The sequence below is a fragment of the Eulemur rufifrons genome, chromosome 7 (assembly GCF_041146395.1).
Source record: "Eulemur rufifrons isolate Redbay chromosome 7, OSU_ERuf_1, whole genome shotgun sequence".
Taxonomy (NCBI): Eukaryota; Metazoa; Chordata; class Mammalia; order Primates; family Lemuridae; genus Eulemur; species Eulemur rufifrons.
In genome coordinates, this window is record NC_090989.1 from 63,421,470 (window position 1) to 63,444,685 (window position 23,216).

Consider the following 23,216-nt stretch of genomic DNA (forward strand, 5'->3'; position numbering starts at 1 on the left):
ATAACCCCTGCTGATCTGACAGGGGGCAGGGCTCTGGCGGTGATGCCAGTGATGGGGAACGGCTGTGGGTACAGGTGGGGCTTCACTCACCTCCTGCTGTGTGGCCCTGGGGTTCGGGACCACAGCTCTAGGGCACTAACTTCCAGGAGGAGAACAGTTAGGGTGTTTAATAGGCTTGACGTTCTTTAGAAAGGATTTATGACACTATTCACAAAGTTGGTGTCTCTGTAGGAGTAACTGTTCTGTTTTCTCCACCATGATGGTATCACCTGAAAAGGAGGATGCTAACATTTGACCACAAAGTGGCCTCCTTCCATCCTGAGGCCCTTAGTTCCCCACCCTAAACAATGCCTAAATTTCCCATTATTCTGTTGAGCCCTGGCACCTGGGAGCTGGTATATATAGAGAGAAACCTCATATAAACAGAAGGCCCTGAGGCTAACTAAGGAAAGGTTTGTTTTCTAGAATGTTTCAGCTGAAATGCATCTTAGAGTCTTTCCAAACCTCTATGTACAAAAAATGTAAACTCCAGGAAGTGGAATTGTACACTGACCTTTAGGTTTGATTTTGAGCTAGTTATTGCACAATTAAAAATGTCAGCCTCATTAAGTGCAGCCATGAAGTATTTTATTCATTCTTGGTGATGCATTCACTAATTAAATAAATATTTATTAAAAGCATGTTTTGTACCAGGCACTATGTTAGCCACATCAGTTAGTGGTCATTAGTGTCTGCTCTGGCATCAGACAGCCTGTAATTAAATCCTGACACTTAACTAGCTGTGAGGCCTTGAGTGCGTTACTTAATTCCTCTTGTGTCAGTTTCATTGCCTGAAAAAAAGGAGACAATGATATTACCTATCTTTTACAATTACTGTAAGGATTAAATGCGTTAGTACTTTTAAAGAACTTATAACAGGGCCATAGAAACTGACCAATAATTGTTAGCTATCAGTAATAATAATAACATTAACAAAATAAAAATAGTAGATTTGTTAGGTCTTTTTCTAGGCGACAAATGCTCTACAGAAACTCCTTCCAGAATAAAGTCCATCCCTTAGTGTAGACTGTAGTCTGCTTTGCCCTGCCAAAATAATTGGAAAAAGTACTCTTGAACAAACAGGTAATGAGCTTTCCAAGAAGAAACAACCTAACAACATCCCCACCACTTCGCATCTCCTGAAATGTCTGAGACTCCTCGCTTCGCACTTTGCCAGCCTCTCTGCCTCCCTTCAGGGCCAGAGAAACTGGGATCTAGGCTCAGAGTCAATGCTTCGCTACCATCCCTACAGAAGTTGTGGTATTTAAGTAGCTTAAAGTCTGGGGATCAGCTTTAGGCCTCTTGAGGCAGGATCCTGAACTCAAGCCAGGCAAGGTGTCAGAAACAAACCAGGCATTATTCCCAATGGGTAGTGCTCACTGCTTTAATGTCTGTTTGGTTTCTATATGTGGCGTGGCAAAAGAGAAACTTACTGTGGTAATAAGGAGGCCTGAAGGTCTTATCAGCAACCCCCCATCGAGGTGGGAAGATGACAAAATCAGCGATGGCCACTCCAGGGCGGAGAGACTTGGCTGTCAACACCGTGAAAATGGATGGGTCCTGTGAATGCACGAGGAGAGACTGAACATATGAGGCAAGCGAGGTGACTGGATGACATGCATTTCACCCACACATGGAGGCGTTTTCAAGTGACAGTCTAATTTCTGATCAAACAAGGGAAGTCTGGTTTATCATCGAGGTGCAGTAATCGCTCATCTGACTTTCCCCTCTTGCTGTGCTTAAAGCAGAATGAATTAACACCAGCTAAGAGGATTCTGAGCTGCTTTTTCACCCTGCTGAGCCTACATTACATGCAACCTACTATTCCATGGGTCTCAGAAGCAACGGTGCCTGCCTTCAGCCTCAGGTCAGGGTGATTAGAGATGGGATGTGCCACAGAAGGGACGCTCAGCGTAAGGTGGAAATAGAAATAACACAATATCCAAGTTTTGGTGTAGACGTGCTTCTCTTTGGGGGAATCACAGAGATTACAGATGGTATCTGTGGGCAAGAAAGTCTGAGAACTGGTTCATTGCTTTCTTATCCTTGTTTGACTCTCAGGTCTAAAATATACCATTTACATCACTAGTCTTGGTAGTTGTAGTATAGAGGTGGGATAGGTTGAAGGACAAGATCGTGGTGTTTCAAGAACTTTAGAATTCTTTAGTGGAAAGACTGAGATTCAATTTAATTGAAATCAACAGTCATGTTTGCTTTCAGATGCCAGGCCAGGGTCTGGGAGTTCAAAGATGACTGGAGTCTATTCCCTGCCCCTTTGCATCAATTGTGGGGTAGAAGTGGGGCAGCTATTTCTGCCTGAAAGGATGAAGGAAGGCTTCAAAGAAGAGGTGATATTTGAGGTAGGTCTTGAAGAATGAAGAAGAGAGAGAAAAAGGGAAAGAAAGAGGGAAGGAAGGAGAGAAAGAAAATGAGGGAGGGAGGAAGAAAGGGAGAGAAAGAGGGAGGAAAGGAAGGAAGGAAAGGATTGAAGGAGAGAAGGAAAATGAACTTTAATTACAGAAAACAGAAAAGACATCAAAGCACACAGAGATTTTGTCAAGGAGAGAGAAGGCTAAAACCCATGGTGCACTGACAGAAGGGAGAGGGGCAAGAGGGGTACTGGAAAATGAGTCCAGGGACAGATGGTGAAGAGCATCAAACACCATGCTTCACAGCTCAGACTTAATCCTAAGCCCTCCCTGGGAAGCCTGCAAAGGTTTTCAAATGCAGTGGGGGAATAATTAGATCTGAATTTTGGAAAAATAACTATAGCAGCAGTACAGAGAACATTGAACCTCTGGTAAATTCAAATTTAAAAAACCCCAACTCTTATTGCTGTAAAAGTTAACGTTTCTTCATCTGTTTCTCTGAAACTATTAAAGAGAAGGTAGTGAGGCACAAATAAAGTGTTATCAGTGTCTCAGGATCATTTTTCATGCTGTTTTGGGCTTGCTGTCTCACTTTTCTTTTCCCCTCTGGTTTTATTAAGAGTTGCCGCTGTTCAGAGAAGTAGTTTTGTTCCCCCAGAGATAAGATGAACTGGCTCTGAGTAATCCTTCTGTCTGTGATTCTCTGGATTCTGCTCTAATTATCCCCTCAGCTCGTGGGTTAAGTTAATCTCTCATGAACGAGGCTGCAAAATGAACCTTCCCCCAGGATCTCAGAACCAGCACTTTATCAAGAATGTGGGGCCTTCGGGGCCTGCACTGTAGACCAGGGACCTATTCATGGCTCCCTAACTGAGTGAAAAATATGACCAAGTTCACACTCTAGAATTTCTTTGGTTTAAATCCAAGCACTGAACATGAGTAACTTTAGAAGAGGGCCGTCGGCTCCATCACTGCCAAAATCAGCCAGGAGTGGAGGCACTGCGGAAGGCGGCCAGAGCATGCAGAAGAGACTCAAGATTTGTGAGGGCAGAGACTTCTCCAAATCCATAAATGCTCTTTTCTCCTCACTTAATCACTAACATTTAGCAGTTGGTTGTTTTTTCAGAATAAATGTTCCACAAAGAAACTAAGTTTTTACCCATCTATAAGACTTACTGCGAATACTCCGTAAAGAGTGAAGCTGTATTCAGGTGAATGTTGAGTATCTGGCCTGGCTTCCCCACTAGTTATGTTATTTACTGCTTCACCAAAGGACAAGTGACTGTATCTAGGGCTTCCAAGGGTGATATTGGAAATTTTAAATCTGTGAATGTCAGGGTTCTACTGTGGACCCCTCGCACCCAAGGGTTGCCCAATGCCCAGGGCCACTACATGGTTCAGACTTACTGCGTGGTCAAAGGCTACCGAGTTGATGACCATGAAGTTCTCCAGGTTGTACTTGTACGGTGTATAGTTCCCATGCCAGGCCACAACATTGAATGGGGAGACATCCTAAGACAAAAAGCAGGGAAGGATGATTTTTAGCTTCTAATGTTTTTGTAGCTGTGATTCCACAATATGTTCTGCGTGTAACTCTCTCTTCTTTGGATTTGATTCTGTTCTCAATTTAATTATACCATCCTTTGGGAGAAGTGTAACCCTTAATCATTTTGTGGTTGCTTCACACACCCTCTACCAGGCCCTCTCTTAGCCACTAACCCTATTTTTCCAGTTCATAAGCCGCAGCTGCCTTCTGATCACATGTGCAGCAAAGCACAGCACATTTTCCAAGAAGTGCCTTTTCAACAATTTTTAACTTAACGGTGGGAATCTGTGGATGTCAGCAATTCTCAAACAATCTGGGCCACCTTCTGTTTCCTGGTGCAGAAGACACCTGCTATGATGGTTTTCCAGGTAATTGCAGCCTAGAGAAGCTTCCAGTAGACATAGTGCCTGGGTGGGTGAGTCTAGGAGAGGAGAGGAAGCCTCTAAGAGTTCCAACCCCAAGGATTTAAGATTTCAGAGCAATCTTAAGGTGATGCTTCCTGGTCCTGTACTGGGGTAGAAGGGGATCGGTGTTCTGCTATGGGAAGGTGGTCCCTGCTGCAGCTATGTGTCTGTTTGAGAAATAGAATCCAACTCAGAATTTCCTAACGGCTTTAATGAAGGGGCTACTCATAGAAGCATGGTTAGGGTTCAGTGGAATGACAATAGCTGTTGAGGTATCTGAGCCTAGCAATAACGGGAAGACACTGCCATTCCTACGCATGTGGAATAAGGGAGGGAAATACTGTTACAGGACTCCAGCAAGAGCTAGAACCATGAAGAAGGCGGCTGCCCAGTGAAATGCCCCATTAAATATTTACCAAATATTTAATGAATAGCTCTCTGGAGAAAAAGATAAAGCTTTGATTTATAGTATTTTCTGATTTCTGGGGTGCAAATACTCTCACCATGATCATTTTTGAGCTATTAATGTGATGTCACCAAACACAGAATTGGCAAGAGATGTGCATATGAGCTCTGGCAAGTTAGTATGAATTGGCTCCAGCACACCACTGGGGCTACCCAGCAGGAGATGAGGCCATAGGGGATGCAGCTACTGCCAGAAACACAGCCCCAAACAGTGAGAAAGCAGGGGAAAAATACCCCAACTTGTCTTTCCTTCTGTCCTCCAGTTTCTCACGGGTTGAACCCAACTGGAAGCCAGCTGGCCAGGGAGCCCAGATGGTACAGTCCATATAGATCTGTGCTCCCAGGGCACAGATCATGGCAAAGAAGGGAGAATGGATCAGTAAGGGTTCACACAGAATAATCAGCACAGGGTCCACATGGAAAGTGGAAACCTTTCTGGAGAAGCTGCTGAAGGCTGCTTCTAGAATGGTAGTTCTTTGTCAACTGTACGTAAAGTGTAATTTGGGGAGCATGCTTAAAATGAATGTAGATTTCCATGAGTATGGGACTTGCATTTTTAACAAGCCTCCCTGAGGGTTTCTAACGCAAATAGCCCCTGAATTTTGAAAGATCCTGACCCAGAGAATATGAGGGTAACAATGTTGTCTGCCTCAGAGTTTAAATGCCAAACTGGTTGGCCTCTGACGGTTGACATAACCTCTAGATTCAGTCCAAGGACAATAACATACCTCAGCAAATATAAGGAATAAGCCAATAGAGAAAATAAAGCAAACAAATAATGCTACCCAGAAGAGATCTTTGGGTTTTTTTTTTATTTCAGCTCATTATGGGGGTACAAAAGTTCAGGTTTATATATTGCCCACGCCCCCCCATCCGCCCTAGTCTGAGCTTAAAGCGTGTCCATTCCCTAGACAGTGCTCATCGCACTCATCACGTAGATATGCACCCAACCCCTCCCCCATGATTATTTTATTCTAATATATGTTCAGTATATTAAGTAATATTATATAGAAATATATTACAGATTACTTATGATATTATTTCTTCTAAATCATTATTTGTGCCTTTGCTTATGTCCTGAATTTACCAAGCTAATTAACTGAGTTCTACTTGTTTTGTATCAACCATTGCTTGTATTTGAAACATGGTAGTGATTGGAAAATATGAATCTTGGCTGATCTGCTTGTTAACTCATTTTCCTTTTCAGAACATATTATACTGTCTGCATATTATGTTTTCCACACTGTTTCTGGAGACCTACATATTACCAGGATTTTCCTTGCCTGGTGAGTGAAAAGAGCACAACCTTTGGAGTCAGACAGATAGGAGTTCAAATGCTGGTTCTACCCCTATGCACCTTAGTTGTGTGGTAAAGATGACAGGGTATATGCAAAGTATCTAACACAGGTCTTGGCAATTTATAGGTGCCCAATAACTATCCATTCTGTGTCCTGTCTACCAACCCTCTTACTTTACCTGTTTGGCAGCAAACAGCTTGCCCTGGTATTTATTAATCACAGTGTAACCACCTGGTACTTGGCGATCTTCATACCAGGCAACAGGTATCAAGAAATCACGAGGATTGGCCAAGCCATTGGCTCCTAGAACACAGTAACCCATAAGTCTTTTAGATACTTTGAAAATGACATAGGAAAGATGCCCATGGTTGTGCAAAGAGAAAGGCTTTCTTTCATGTCAAGAGCGACTCCATAAATTGCTTTCATTCCTTAAAGACTCACTGGATTCTCAGTCTACTTGATATGCATTATCTCATCACTATAGGTGAGAGAAAGGAGGAGAGAAAGAGACTAGAAAAGAGGAAAAGGGAAGATAGGATAGAATCCCAGACTCTTTCTTTTCAAGGAAACCCTGATGACTCTAGAACTCATTGACAGTCTGTGATCTCAGATAGAAAGGGTTACATACTGTTGCCCTAGACATGCCTCTGCTCCTTAGACAGAACTCACATTTCAAGTCTATGAAACCTCTCCAGCCTGAAAAATCTGTCTGCCACTCAGGGAGGAAGTATTCAGGACTTGCATGCTTACCTCTGCTTAGGAGCAAGTGTTCCCTCCAGAGAAAGAAAAATAAATCAAAAGACCAAATATGAAAAGCATAAGAGCAAAAACATAATTTAACTCTGAGAGGAGAAACATGGGGAGTGTTTTATCATTTCAAGCTCCTAGGGTTAAAAAAAATAAGCCCCCGGCTGGTTAGTAAATTATACGTATTTTCCAGAGGGTACATGTTCCCTGGAACCTGGAGGCTATGCTGACTGCAGAGCAGCAGGAAGCCAGAGCAAAGTGGGAAGAGTGGGCGGTGAGCAGGATGACAGCAGGCCCACCATGGCTCCAGCTGCCTTTCTGCTGCCTCCCACCTTCCTCTGCATATTTGGATCCCTCAGGGGAGTGACCAGAAGGCACATGCTGGCCTGTCCCTGTTTTGCTCTAAAAAGCTGTTCACAAGGAAGGGAAGAACTGGGAGGTGTGACCAAAGATGAAACCAAGGGCCAATTTTTCCAGCCACTCCATTCGCTCCAAGAGATGTTTCGAGAACAACCCCTCCCAACACTGCATCTCCTGCCTCCAGTTTGCCAGAAGGACAGGGACTGAAGGGACCTTTGTTCACTTGTGAATGTTTTAATCTGCCTCACAGGGCTGTGGTTTCTAGCTCCTTCATAGCACTGAGTGATGTACATTTTTTGACGGTTACATATGTGGATTTTGTGGAGCGTGCTCAGTAGGAATGTGAGGTTCACAGACTATGTGTCACCCAGTTTGTCCCTTCTTTCCATAGGAATATAGCCCTGTCCATTTTTATGTCTTTCCACACTTTATTGTCTACACACAACCCATTGACTTAAGAAAAAGATCTCCCTCCTATTCACAAAGCTCATTCACACTTGCATGCTTTTGCAAAACGGTTCCCTTTTCTCTTTACTTCTCCTCAACTTTTCATCAAGAATTAGTCAAATCTTATCTCTTCTGTCAAGCTGTTCCTGGTGACTCTAGCCCACAGTAACCCAAACTTCTACATCCTTTACAGTGTATACTGTATAACCAGAAATCTGTTATATATTATCTTTATCTCTAGTGTTGATGTACTATTCTAGGGAGATTTATAATGGGTTGGTTTGGGGCATTTTCTGTTATGCATGTGTTTTATGGGAAGACACTTGGTCTAGAGAAGAAGTTGTCTAGAGAGAAAAGCTGAAGTTTGAGTGAGATAGTGAAGGGAGAAGGATGTTTAACTTCCATGCAATTATCTCTATCCTATATCTTAAATGAGCCTTAGAGGCTCATAGTGATGATTTACCAATGGGTCCCAGGTCAGGTAACTCAAAGTGGATGCCGTAGACCTCCAGGATGTAGCCCCTGGTCTCCTCGAAGACATCTATGCTGAACCGCATTCCCCTCTGGAATGGAAAGTAGACATGAGTGTGCCCTCTCAAATCACACCTATAGTTATAAAGAAGCTACCTCAGGGCCACAGCAAAAATAAAGCTCTGCTTTGTTGAGCTATGTTTGAGAGGTGACCAGATCAAAGATGAGTTAGAAAGAAAAACTGAACTCCTAATCACATCCGTGACCCAAGCCAATTCTAGTCTAATCTCTCATTGGGTCTAGAGATAACAGTATAAAAAAAATGTACCTTCACAGTCCTCACTGCCATCAGCAGGAACAGGGCCTTACCCAGCATGTGTATAAATATTTAGGCAAGTGAAGTGACAATTGCTCTTTGCTTTGGTATCGTGTGCTGTATTAAAGCAAAGCAGGCACCCAAGCCTGCTCGCCCTTCAGCACATGGAGCCTTCTGCATAACTCAGACTCCCTTCCTGTTGCCCAGACATGACAGAGAAATTTTAGAGTTGGAAATAGCAGCAACTGAAACATCTGATTGCTCCAAAATTAGTGAGAGGCAGGGAGGAGAAGGGGACACATCACCAACCTGAATGACGCAGATTTCATTGGGCTGCACAAGCATCTTGCCAAACTCGGTATAAATGAGAAGCTTCCCTTTCTGGGGAACTGGCGAAGGAGACAGGGCAGTGGTGAGCAACGCTTTTCATGTGGGAACCACTTCGTGAAGAGTGAAGCCTTGAGGGCTGCATTTGATTTTTCATTCCAAATGAAAAGAGCTTTATTGAATCTCTTGGGAGGGGGGAAATGTATCTTCTAACAACTTAGGTTAGCTATTTTACTATCTAGAAGAATGTGAATGTAAAAAATGACTGCTTTTTTTTTTTGTCTCCAGATAAGGAGCTTGTATATGCACAGTTTTATGAATTGGCTGAAATGTGCTGCAGAAATAGGATGGAATGTCACCCATTTCTGATAGCTCCAGTGAAAGGCTGGTATTTGTATGTCTACATCAAAATGTTTACTCTGAAATACCAATACTAAAAAACCATCAAATTGAGCAGACCAGAAAAATCTCTGATAGACATTACATTTTAGATGGCCTCATGAAAATTTGAATTTAAATTGCAGTTATGAATGACAGATGGGCTTTTTACTGGGTGAGTTTGAAGACAAATAGAGTTATCTTAAAAAGTTAACCACATGTTGGTATTAATCTTCATTTCTTTTCGGCTGCCCAGTTCTCCCGCATGAGAAAGGCCCAGAAGAGATGGGCAAGGATAGATCAGAAAATAGAATTTGGCCTTTGAGGGACACTAGGAATCTTTTCCAGACTACGAGTGGCCACCAGTGGTCTCTAGACCTCAGTAGATTGCACTAAATCAAAAAGATAGATTGGAAGATGAAGGAAAATAATGTATATAAGTTAAAAAGCAGCTTGTGGCTAGAGGCTGATTAACAATGAGAGGGTCTGAAATCTTCAGAACTCACCAATCAAGAAGTCTCCATCTGAATTGTAAAAGCATCTGAAATATACAGAGTAATTCCTGTGATTTTCAGTTTTAATACTATCTAGCTAAATTAATTCATGCCACAAATTATTTAGTGTCTACTATGTATCAGACTCTGAGCTGGATATAAAATGGTGAGCAAAATGACCCAGTATCTGCCCTAGTGGAATTTAGAGTCTAGTAGGGAGTTAGCCAGCAATCAAATAGTTATAGAACTGTATCATTGCAAACTGTAATGGTAGTATGAAAATCAAGTTCAAGGGAATGAAAGAGTAGGGACTTTATCTAGGTTGGGGAGTCAGCAAAGGCTTCTTCAAAGAAGGGACATATTTGACCTGAGATCGGAAAGCATTATTTAGGTGAGGGTATGGGGAGTAAAGAGAACATTTCAGGCAGAAGAAACAGTATGTGCAAACGCTCTGAGGCAGGAGGGCATGGCCGGTTGAAAGAAGTGAATGAAGGCCAGTGTGGCTCAAGTGAAGAGGGGAAGTGGCCTGATATGAGGTTGGACCCAAAGGGAGATCTCCAGTGCCTTGTCATAGGATTGTGATCTTGGCCCTGATACATGGCTCAGAGAAGTTAAACAGCATGCACAAGGTCATGCAGCCAGGAGGACTGGAGTTGGGCTACGGACAAAAATGGTCTGGTTCCAGAGGCAGGGTATAAAACTGCTATGATGTTCTGCTTCCCACAGAAAAGGCAGGAATGCCATTTACGTATTTTTAAATTTTTTTTTTAAAGCCAATATATAAGCTCCTCTATTTAGGAACTTTAAGCTTACACAAAACTATTAGCCAACCGAAGCCAAACTCTGTTAGCTTAACCTGCCACCAACAGTTGGGTGGCCCTAATGGCTGCTTATGCAATGTGACTTTGTATCCAAGAACATCCGAGGGGAACCTTAGAAAATAAGGATATTCTGGCCCAAACATGCTTAAAGTCAAAATGTCTCTTGAACTATGCCTACATTCCAGGGCCCCATCCTTCCTTTTCTGTTTGCATCGTGATGTGATTTTCTTGTTTATGTCATGGGGGTCAGTCAAGATAAGAAATGCTTACTTATTTTTATTGTCGATAAATAGATATCAACATTGCTCTGAGGAAAAACCCAATAACAAAAACAACAATGTAGGTGCATGTGTGACTTCACAAGAGCAAAACCTGGCCTTCACTCTCTGGCCAACCGCCCTTGGGAGATGGCACGTCCTGCCCCAGCACTGAGCCACTTACCTGTCCCACATGGAGATGTTGCAGAGGAAAATGTGGATAGCAAGCCCATTGTTAGACCTGATGTCTCCAGCTCCACACAAGGTGTGCAGGCCCTGGGAAAGACCCACAGAAGAGGGAAAAGAAAATGTGAATGTGCCCAAGGAGCAGCCCTCCCTCTGTCTCTCAGGGTTATGAGATAAAGTTCTACTAGGGTCTTCCCTTTGGGACCAGTGGGACATTTGGGATCCAGGCTGCTTCTGAGGAGCAGCTCTAAACACAGGGTTTAGAGCAATTAATAAGGGTACAGATTCCAAGATGATTCAAACAATTTGGCCTATGGCTGGCCAATGTAGACTGTCCCTAAGTAAGCCATGAGCTGTGGCTGATCTGCAGAACCCTCCACTAGTCTCTCTGAGTCCCCTTCTCCCATCCGCCACATACTCCTTGCTTGGGGTGCAGTTATTCCAATAATCCAGCACCTTAACTACCAAACAGAGCTTCCAACCAGCATTGTACTAACTAGAGTTGCCACCCTGAGCTGATGCTATTCTAGCCCAAGCATCCATTTCACAGATCCATGAACTTGGAAGGGAGACATTGTATACTTATTTTCCCTAATACCCAAGTGAAATTTATCATTTCCTTCAATTAATATGAATACAGACAACCAACCACAGCAGTATTAGAAGTGCCTATAACCTTGTCAATGATAAAAATCATGGATATTTTTATATCATATTATAGTTGTTATAGATATCTCAAAATATATTTATGTTCATATCATATTTATTAGATTTTTCCATAGATCTTCTGATTTAGTACCTTAACAAAGAAGCATATATATGACTATAAGCCAAACCAAATTTGTTTTTAGAAATGTTTTTATCATTTTATTTCAATATAATTAGCTTATTTGTAATTTTATGTAATTTATTTTACACATTTAAAAACACAGGAGTCACTAGACTATCAAAGGGGTGCCTAGAACAAAAAGGTTAAGAGCCTCTGTTCTTGCCAAAAGCAAAGGAGCTTGAGGTAGGAAAATGTTCAATTTCCATTGGCCTTTCTGAGATGTAAACAGCTCATGAGTGCCTTTTGGTGTTAGGAGCCATAATGTGCCTATAACTAAGACAGCTCTTGGCTGGCCCCCGAAGCTTATGCAGGTGGTTTTGTCTCTGCTGTCTTCCGATAAGACTGCTTCTGCTTGGTATTCAGCCTGCAAATGGTTGGATCACTCACCATGGAAGAGAGGAGGGCAGTGGGAATGTGTGGATAGTACTGACTTACACTCACGAAGTCCACTCTCTTCTGAGATGCTTTTGGAATCTCAAATGGTTTCCATCTAAGCTGGAAAAAAATATATACATACAGGAAAATTATTTTGCAAGGGGAAGCCATCGACCTTCTAAATGAATAGCATCAATTACATAGAAGAAAAAGGACAGGTGCTCCCTCTGTGAGGCTCTGACTACTTGTGATTTTGTTATTTTAACATTAATGATTATCCATTATTTTTTCAAGGGGGCTCTGTTGGTGTGTATGTTGTGTGTATGTCGTACATGCATGTGTGTGTGTGTGTTTAAAACTATATGAATATAAACTGTCTTTGTTTCTTAGCACTTTAAATTATAAAAATAAAAAAAATCATTGCTTCCTTTTCCAGAAGCTATTTGTTTCTTTTAACATTTTGCTCAGGCACATCAGTGAGTTTTGACTGATGCCGCTTTTCATGCTATTTATAATCAGCTCCCTTTCCTGGCATGCCAGCCTCTCTGTGTGGGCTCCTGACACTGCAGGAAAAGGTTCTACTTCTACTTTCAGCCCTTGGAGTTTTAAATTATTTCTTTAAGCAAAAGAAAAAGCACCCAGCTGAGACTGGATTTGGTAAATGCAGTACTGGGTTCCATTTCTTCACCAAACCCTACGTTTGTCCCCAGGCTGCCTGACGGTTCAGTTTAAATCACAACAATCTTTAATTTAATAATGAAATAATCTAAGGAAATGGGGAGAAGAATCAGCAGGTTCAAGCCCTACTTGAAGTGTCAGCCCAGCACTTATTAATCATCTTAGCCACAGGCCTGACCCAGCCAGGCTGGCAGCTGGTAAACCCAGCTGCCACATCTCATGAGGACTGGCTCCATTGGCTGCAGTGCCTGATCAAGGTGGGTTAGGCGGGACCTCCAACAGGTCATGGGGATCAGCAGATTCTGTATTTCAAAAGGGCAACCAGATGGGAAAGGAAGTAGCAAGAGGAAAAGGCAGTGTTGGGATGATTCTGTCTCTCTGACATACACAGTCAGGAAGTGGCCTTCATTTCTTAAAAGCAAAGCAGGATGATCACGTTCTGAGACTATTTTAAAAGGATATAAAATGTTGATTTGGAAAACAGTGTTGAAATCATGCTTCAGAAAGAAGGAAATACTTTAGGAGTACTTCTATTGAGGATGATATTAATATTTTCTGGAGTTGGAAGGGTAGGGACCTGAGAGCAAGGATGTAGAGGAGGTTCTCTCAACTTTGGCACTATTGACATTTTGTACTGAAAAATTCTCTGTTGCGGGGTGCTGTCCTGTTCATTGTAGGATGTTTAGCAGCATCCCTCTACCCACTAGATGCCAGTAGCAATTCCCCAAGTTTTAAAAACCAAAAATGTCTCCAGACATTGTCAAATGTCACTTGGGGGAAAAATTTCCCCAGTTAAGAACCACTGACCTAGGAGGATATCCCTTGGTATCAGGAAGTCCACAGCTGGGCACTGCTGGATTTTTGAGGGGAAGTTCTGCTTTGCTACTAAACATTATCTGCTGCTTCTCTTTATGGTAGCAGTGCAGAGTTTGTGTACCCAGGAAGATTGTGTGGAAGATAATACTAACTAGCATCTTAGTTTCAGAAAGAGTCATCATTCTAAATTTCCCAATGGAAGGGATTTAAGTATCGGAACTATGTATGGTTGTCTGGGCAACATTTTAGCTCTATCCAGAGGTTCTTAACACTGTAGAATCACATGGAGAGCCTCTGAGACCAAGAGCAAATTAAATCAGAATCTATGAAGGTGAGGCCCAGGTATCAGTATTTTATCAAAGCTCTTCTAATGTGCAGCTAGGGTTTAAGAACCAGCACACCCAACCCAGAGATTCTGTGATTCTTGTATTGCTGAACCAAGTGTCATGCTCAGAAAGTCCAACCAGTCAACCAGCCAATCAACCAACCAACAAATCAATCAGTCAACTAAACTGTGGCCTCTTGGGCCAAATGTGGCAGTGATAATGCTGGTTAACAAACAGCAAGAATGACTAAGTAATGTAAATCTAAGGATTTACAAATCTAAGGGAAAAAAGAGAGCAAGAAAAGAGAGAAGAAGAAAGAAAAAAGGGAAAGAGAGAGAAAAAAGGATATACATATATATATGTGGAATACTACCTAGAATCTCAGTTTCAGAAAATCTTAGTTTCTCTCTCTATGTATATAGAGAGATACTACCTAGATATCTAGATAGTAGATAATATTACCTAGAATCTTAGTTTCAGAAAATTTTATATATGGAGAAAGAGAGAGGGGGAGAGAGAGAGAGAGAGAAATCCCAGAATCCCATAGCAGGGGATTTGCTGCTTGGTTTGTTGCACTGAGATGTTTGTACATTTGCCTGAAGTTAAAATACCTGTGTGGATAGAAATAAGAGCCTGGTCCCCAGACAAGAGGTTTGCCTTCCATGAGTGGGAAAGACTAAACTAGAGAGGCTGATGGTGACCAGGTCTGCTGGTCATATTGCAAGATCTTCTGTAGCACATCAGCCCTCAAGTCATGAGGAGAGAGTGAGCCTGGGGTGGCAGGTGGAAAGGCAACAGCGCAATGACGTAGGGAGCATACCTTCAATAGGGCCCACATCCCAGAGGAAGCGATGGCCTTGATGAACCTTCTCTAAAGCAAAATATAATTCCCATGAAATGACAGAGATGGTATAGGAAGAGGAGTCATTTATCTGTTGAGCCTGATGGCAGAAGATTATTTAGAGTTTATATTCAAGTAATATAGGGCCTATATGATGAAAGATAATCATCACCCAAGAATCACCCAAGGTGGTTCTGATAAATCCAGCACCCACAAGGGAAAACCAGCTTTGGATCCTCAGGCAAGAGATTTTGGTCAGGAGCTCTGATGTGATATTTTGGTAATTGTCAGGAGGGAAATTTGAGGAGAGGATGAACAAGAGGAGTCCATGGAGTGCAGGGTAGAAATATCTACTAAAGCCAGATGCTCATCTTCACCATATGCTGTAGAGCAGTAACTCTTTGATCCAAGGCCAGACCAAGAGGATGGTGCATTGGGCTGAGCCAGAAGACTTGGTTTCTGCTACTGCCTCTGTTCCCATTTACTCTGTGGCCTCAGACATGTTTTCTCTTACATGTAACCATGGGGTGCTGGCGAGAACTATAATTTCATAATTCTCTTCAGAGAAGAGCTTCTGAAAGAAGGATGCTTGTTAACTGATTTAGTCCTTGCTATGGACTAAATTGTGTGCTTCCACCATATTCATATGTTGAAGCCCTAACCTCCAATGTGACTGTATTTGGAGATAGGGCCATTAGGGAGTAATTAAGGTTAAATGAGGTCATAAGTGTGGGACCCTAATCTGTTAGGACTGGTGGCCTTACGAGAAGAGAAAGAGATCTCACTCTCTCTCCACATGCACTCAGAGGAAAGGCCATGTGAGGACACAGTAAGAAGGTGGCTGCCTGTAAGCCAAAGGAGAGCCCTCACCAGACACCAACCCTGCTGATGCCTTGAACTTGGACTTCCAGTCTCCAGAACTGTAAGAAAATAAATTTCTGTTGTTTAAGTCAACCAGTCTGTGGTATTTTGTTATGGCAGCCCGATTAGACTAATGTAATCCTACAACTTTTTTTAACAGTTTATTTTATTCATACCTTATATTATTGCTAAATAGTTCCCCCATACAGGATTTACTTGTTAAACATTTCAAAAACCATGAAATCAATTATAATGCCCAATTATTTGCAATTATTTGACTATAGGAGGCATTAATAAATATTTGTTGAATGACTGAATGGGTGACTAAATTTAAGGCACTGAGAACACTGCTAATATTTCAAAGAACACAAGACTAAAGCAAATTTGTGAGATTTTTGGAAGTCAAAACAACATTCAGGCAATAGCTAGGAAACTGACAAATGTTTCTAAAAGTCCAAAGATTATTTCCAAAATGTAAGTCAGCTCTTTATACATGTGCAAAACCATCACTTCTATATCCTTTCTGATTTTCTGTTAAGTCATCCTTTCAACTGTTGAGAGAGGGGTGAAGTCTCCAATTATAATTGTGGATTTGTCTATTTATACTGTTAGTTCTATCATTGATTCACATATTTTACACCTCCATTCTGCAAATTCCATTGGAAAATAAACTTCTACTTAATAGAAATGAGATCATCAAAATGAATTTGAAAAGCATCTTCAAGGGTACCCAAAGGTAGATTTAAAAATTCTTTAAGATTATTTAAGGAGGAAGACAGAGAATTGGTGACAACATTTAATGATCAAAATTCAAAATTTATCCTCAGAGATGAAAAGGAGTTAGAGAATTGGCCTTGGTATTTCCTGAGTCAGAAAATTGGAAGTTGGGTTAGATGATCTGAGTATCTCTTTCAACACTGAGATTCTTCAATTTACTGAGATTCTCTCCAAAACTGCCATGGACTCAACTAGATTGGATGAATTGGATGCTCTCAACAACATTGGCTGAGGAGAGGTAGAAATTGGTACCACCTATCCCAGAATTTTGAACTAACTTGTAGGTGAAGTGGTGATCACAAGGTATAAGCAATTGTTAACAGTAGCTATGGCTGGGATAGACCAGGGGTAATTGGTGGTAGTGAGTTTCATCCAGACTAGGGAAGGTAAGGGTGAATAAAATAAAACAATGGCTCATTGAATTCTTCAGAAAATCTAGCAGTTTGAGAAAAAAAGGTAGCATGATTTGTGTGGCGAGAAATCGGGCTTTGATTAATTCATTTGATTTCCTCGAGGTAATAGGAAAGAGCACAGGTAAAGAGGATCTAATTCACTGTAACTTATTTAGATTTCCAAGTCTTTCATGACACTATGAAAAAAGGTGAGCCATCAAGGATAGAAACCTGGATTTCCATTTTCCCTTGCCCTTGAGTGTAAAGCTAAGGGCTTCCTATTCATTAACTAGCACCTAGCATAGAACATGGAACATAATGGACAGTCATTAAATATTTGTTGGATGACATTTAATTCTCACAACTGTCTGAGGATACTATGATCATATATCATCTCTATTTTAGAAGTTAGAAAACTAATGGTTTTCTCTACCAAGAACTGATGCCAACACTCCCCTTACCCCTTTTATAATATTAACTATACCCCAAGCCCTTTGGTCTGCTTCCCAAACTATTACTGACCTTCTTGGCTCCTGAACCCAAGCTTTGCCTCCTTTTAATGGTCTTGTACTTGGTCTTCAAACCTGACCCTTATTTATTGCTCCTCCACTGCTGAGTCACCCTGGCCCAGTCTGACTCCTGGGACACTAACCTTGCTTGAGGTCCTTCAGGATCAACAATTCTTGTCCAATCCCCTTATATTAATTCATCCAAACAATATTTATTGAACCTCTCTGTGTGTCAGATTTTATGCTAGGGGCTGGAGGTGGATGTGACATTGTCTTTCCCTCAGGGAACCCTGGAAATGTGAATGCCTCCTGATAAGAAAACAAGGAAATGAATAAGTGGAAATGACTTTGGAGGAGAAATGTAAACAGTAATGTTCCCTCAGGAATAAGTCCTGGCACAGGGCCTATTTAACATTCTTATACATGGAAAATAAGAGATACAAGCAATGAAATCATCTGGTTTGCAGACAGCTTCAATATCTTTCCAAGGAGTGAAATATAAGTTGATAGAGATGCACTGTAAAAAGAGCTAGCAAGCTGTCCAAAAGGGCTGAACAGGGCAGTGTGCACTGCAGTGTTGGCAAATGCCAGTGAATGCATTTAGGGGAATGCAATCTAGTCTATTTATAGGATGATGGGATCTGAGCCATCAAGGAGTAAATTCAACAAACACTTGTGATTCTACTATTTGGAAGAAGGCATGTACTGGATGCTGCAGAGCAGATGAAGATGATGGAGACATAGATCTTACTCTCAAATACTCTGAGAAATATTGAAAGGTTTCAATGAAGAAAATGTTTAAAATGAGTCTTAAATTATGGGTGGGATTTGGAAGGATGGATGTTTATAAGGGAAGAAGAGGAAATCCCTGGTAGATAAAACAGCATAAAGTACCACGGCTGGAGAACTGAAGGTGTTGTCCTGGAATGGTGACGGTTCCAGTGTGACTGGTAGGTAGAGGACATGGAAGGAAGTTAAGAGTTTGAAAGCCTATGACAGTGAATTAGGGCTCCTGATCTGCTGTCTTGGAAGCCTGCACTGGATTGGCAGGGCAGTGGAGGGGAGGGGTGATGGTGGGATTTAAAGATTTTTGAGATGATAATTAGCAAGCTGAGTCTGAGTCTGGCAGAAGGGTGTGGGATAGGGAGGGGAAGACACATGGGCCAGTTACGAGGCTATCATAATAGTCCAGGTAAGAAGAAATGAGTTCTTAACCAGGTGGAATTAAGAAAAGGATGGAGAGAACCAGAGAGATCTTAGATGCAAACTCTATAGCAGCATTTCTTAAAGTGTGGTCCAGGGCCAGACTGGGAATCATCTGGAGTGACTCCTGAGCACCTCCTCTGACCTACTGAATTAGAATTGTGGGGGAGCGAGGCTGGGGCATCTCCATTTTCAACAAGTTCTCTGGTAACATAAGAATTTGGGGCATCACCATTCTATGGACTTAGCACCTGATTCAATACAGAGGGAAAAGGACAAGAAGTTCTCAAAGATGACACTAAGGAATCAAACCAGAGTGTATGAAAAAATGGCTGGGTCAGTAACAGGCCTAGAAAAGCCAAAGGGAGAAGATAGTTTGGATGAGACTGTGATGGCTTCAGTATGAAACCAGTTAAACTGGGACACATACATGGCAACATTCAACAGAAGTTTTGAAGTTAGGGGAGAGATTTGTAAAACATATTGCGAGAGGTGAGTGTCATGGGAATGCATGATATTTGTTAGATTTTAAAAAGTTAATTCTGGGAGATACAGAAGATGGTCAGAGTAAGAAAAAACAGACGATAGGGTGTAAGTGAGGTTTCCACAATGAAGGCAGCCCTAAAATCGCTTCCAAACCTCAGGGCAGTGGCCTAACTTCCAGCAGTGTGGCCTACAAGGTTATACCAAGTGTTGGGCTGGAGTTATGTTGGGTGAAACTAGTCCCTTAACAATCTTATCTGCTGAGGTGTGTATCTATGTGTGTTTTGGGGAAGGGAGGAGACAGGAGACAAGGAATGAGAAGCAAAGTGGGCTAGGAAAATCCTCTGTTGCTCAAGGTGTTCTTCCTCTGGGTTTATCCCAACCAGGTATTTCTTATCAATAACAGCTATCCTTTCATCTCTAAGGCAAAGAGAATCCAACGAAAATGAGAATCACTAGCTAATATTGGAAAGGAAAGGGAAGTAGAGGAGAGTATTATTGGCTGGATTGTGTTTCTCCCCCAAATTCACGTGTTGAAGTCTTAACCTCTAGTACTTTAGAATGTGATTATATCTGGAGATGAAATCTTTATCTTTGAGGTATTGCTCACTTGGTCCAAATTATACTGGTTGAGAACCAAAAAGTAATATCCTCAGCTGAGTTTTAACGTTGTCAAGAATCTGACTTTCCAACAATCAAGGGGTTAGGGATGTGGTAATAAGAAAAATAAATTTTAAAGGACCTCTAAAGGGAAATGCTGTTCATGAGTACCAGTTGAAATCTGTAAAATCATGGTTAAATTGGATGTTCATTAAATTCTGAGGCTTCAGAAATCAAAGGAAGACACATGATAAAATTAGGTATACTTCTTATGTGAGATTAAAGAATTGAACTTGCTATGTCCACAGGCTGAATTTAAATACATTCAAAAAAAGTTTGCATTAATTTTTGGATGATTGATTAAATACATACTAAAGAAAATTAAGGCTTTGGGGGAGATAGTCCCCAATCTTCCATGGAGAGGACAATGATGATAGCATATTCCATGATGCTGTCTTTGGACTTAATGTTAGACTGGAGAAACATTCGGCAATTTTTAGGTGTTCAAATTCCCAGAGATGACTAATGTGGATAGTTGGAGAAGCTGATGAAATACTGGATTCAGTCTGTGACAGGTGAAGACATACCTATCATACAGGTTTCCGCTGGGAAGGACTGTCAGATAGGTACCTAAATATAATTTTCTCAGCTTTTCTTGAGTACATATTTGAAAGACGTTATGAGGAGGGAAGTGATAAATGCAGAATGCTGTAGTTGATTAATGAAGCATAAAATTGGAAAGAGATATTAACTTGTCAAGAAGGTGTAAATGAAAAGACAAAAGGATAGACTGCAAGAACAGCCACGGTGTGTGTATCAGGGCAAGGGGAGCAGTTGGTAGATGACAAAGGTCACAGGTCAGGAGGATGATAAACCTCCACCTTGATGGAGCTGGTGTTCACAAAGGCACTACCGAGTTCTGAGGTACATCTCTTCCAGTGTGTGTGAACACAGGGCTTCAAATGAGCAGGAGAGGTACTGGAGAAGAAATTCATTTGGTGGCTACCATATGGAATTCAGAACAGGAGAAAGGTAACAAGTTCAAGGACAAATGCAAAGCAAGGTTAGAATGAGAAAGGCGGGAAGAGGGGAACAAATATGGATTGAGAGTCTACTAGAAAGCAAGCAGAAACTTCTCATAGAGCTATTTTGATGCCTCTATTTACTCAAACTTTTTAGTCTGGTTGCCTCAGACTTCCTGGTCAAAATGCTTAACTACTTATAAAATAAAGAATTAACATGTATAGTTTATTTTATTTTATTTCATTTTATTTTTGAGACAAGGTCTAGTTCTGTTGCCCAAGATAGAGTTCAGTGATGTCATAATAACTCACTGCAACTTCAAACTCCTGGCTCAAGCCATCCTCCTGCCTCAGCCTCCAGAGTAGCCGGGACTATAGGTGTGCACCACCACACCTGGCTAATTTTAAAATTTTTTGTAGAAATGTCTCACTATGTTTCTCAGGCTGGTCTCAAACTCCTGGCCTCAGGCAATCCTCCTGCCTTGGCCTCCCAAAGTGCTGGGATTACAGGTACCTGGCCCAATATGCATAATTTATATATTTGACTCTCACCTATAATGGAAGACTTCCATTTTCTACTTTATTAATTTCTATAGCATTTGAGTTTTTATAAGTATATGTTACTTGTATAACAAGACAAAACTAGGCTGGGTACAGAGGCTCACGCCTATAATCCTAGCACTCTGGGAGGAAAAGGTGTGAGGATTGCTTGAGGTTAGGAGTTTGAGACCAGCCTGAGCAAGAGCAAAACCCCATCTCTACAAAAAAAAAAAAAAAGAAAAAAAAAAAGAAAAGAAAAGAAAGAAAAATTAGCCAGGCATGGTGGCATGCACCTGTGGTCCCAGCTACTTGGGAGGCTGAGGCAGGAGGATCACTTCAGCCCAGGAGTTTGAGGGTGCAGTGAGCTATGATGGTGCCACTGTACTCTAGCTGGCGCAATAGAGTGAGACTCTGCTCCCACCCCCCTCAAAAAGACAAAACTAGAAAAATTCTATTAGAACAGGGTTAGCTTTCATGTATATGCCACCTGTATCCCAAAACAATCTTTATGAAGGGGCGTATTCATGCTAAATAAAATGTAGCAATAGTAGTCATGGAAATAATGATATATAATAAAAGTATATTACTGACCATATATCATACTCACAGTAAAGTCACATCATATATTTTCCTTAAAGGTTAGCTTTAAAAACCTAACCCTCCACCCCAAATAAAAATTATATAAAAGAAGTATGGCTCCACTGTTTTTCACACAACCACAAACAAATCTATGAAGATGTAATAAGATTCAGAGGCTTAGACAACTGTTGTAAGCAGGAAGCCATGTGCAACTCCCTAGCCTGCCCTGTTCACACATTAACTGCCATGTGATATGTATTTAATGCCCACGAGTTTTGAGCCTGGGGCCTTGTGAAGCATATGTAGAGTTCACACATCTCTTTACCTTGGGAGCCGCCTGAACTATTTTTCAAGTTGCATATAAGTTACACACAGAAAACAACAAAAAAATTTAAATTTTTCATTAAATTAGAAAGGATCATTTTGTTTTTGAAGTTTTTATTCTATTTCATAATAAAATATTGTGGCCCCAAGGATATTTTTTTCCTAGTATGGCAGTCAATGTGTTAACCACTAGTGATTTGATTGTTATCTTGAAGGCCACATGATTTAAATTCCCCAAATATGCCTATGGATTTTTCTTGTAAGGCTTCATTTAGTCTAGCTCAACGGTTCTCAAATTTCATATACATAATTACCATATGGGGTAGCACACACGAAACATATATCCTATACTTCATGGGTGATTCTCAGAGATAATTTTATTTATGTTTAATTTTTGTCTTACATGCTGATTTTACAATCACCCTTTTTTTTTTTTGTATGATATAAGATTTGGTTCTACTTGAAAGAACTATCAGGAACATAATTGAAGATTCCCTGTGCCATCTGAAGAAAAGAATTAGAAGGGATATTGTGGTCCAAATATCTTCTCCACCTTCCAAAACTAATATATAATAAATATTTAATTGGCATTTAGCCTGACAGGAATCCTACAAAAGGTAAGTATTCATCCTTTTTTTTTTTTGAGACAGAGTCTCGCTTTGTTGCCCGGGCTAGAGTGAGTGCCGTGGCATCAGCCTTGCTCACAGCAACCTCAAACTCCTGGGCTCAAGCAATCCTATTGCCTCAGCCTCCTGAGTAGCTGGGATTACAGGCATTCGCCACCATGCCCAGCTAATGTTTTTCTATATAAATACATTTTAGTTGGCCAGATAATTTCTTTCTATTTTTAGTAGAGACGGGGTCTTACTCTTGCTCAGGCTGGTCTCGAACTCCTGACCTTGAGCGATTCTCCCGCCTCAGTCTCCCAGAGTGCTGGGATTACAGGCTTGAGCCACCGTGACCGACCGGTAAGTATTCATCTTTTATATTTTCTAATGGGAGATGGAGCTCTGTTATCAAGCAGTCAGGTCTTTTTATTAATAAAAACAAATGAGTATGGCCATTATCATTTTCAGAGAGAATTTGAGATGTAACACATTTAGGAGTCAAGACTTTATGGCCCTTTAAGAGATGAG

General features: G+C 41.2%; 1 protein-coding gene across 1 annotated transcript in view; it reads right to left on the reverse strand.

Annotated features, from left to right (window-relative positions):
• The window catches only part of HGD (homogentisate 1,2-dioxygenase), a 43,405-nt gene that overhangs the window by 7,997 nt on the left and 12,192 nt on the right, over positions 1 to 23,216 (reverse strand). Inside the window, exons 5-12 of the mRNA XM_069475104.1 lie at positions 12,190 to 12,249; positions 10,924 to 11,015; positions 9,674 to 9,708; positions 8,772 to 8,851; positions 8,139 to 8,238; positions 6,300 to 6,424; positions 3,816 to 3,920; positions 1,473 to 1,599 (exon numbers count right to left, since the gene is read on the reverse strand). Of these exons, the coding sequence (XP_069331205.1) occupies positions 1,473 to 1,599; positions 3,816 to 3,920; positions 6,300 to 6,424; positions 8,139 to 8,238; positions 8,772 to 8,851; positions 9,674 to 9,708; positions 10,924 to 11,015; positions 12,190 to 12,249 (724 nt within the window). The remainder of the gene's footprint in view (positions 1 to 1,472; positions 1,600 to 3,815; positions 3,921 to 6,299; positions 6,425 to 8,138; positions 8,239 to 8,771; positions 8,852 to 9,673; positions 9,709 to 10,923; positions 11,016 to 12,189; positions 12,250 to 23,216) is intronic.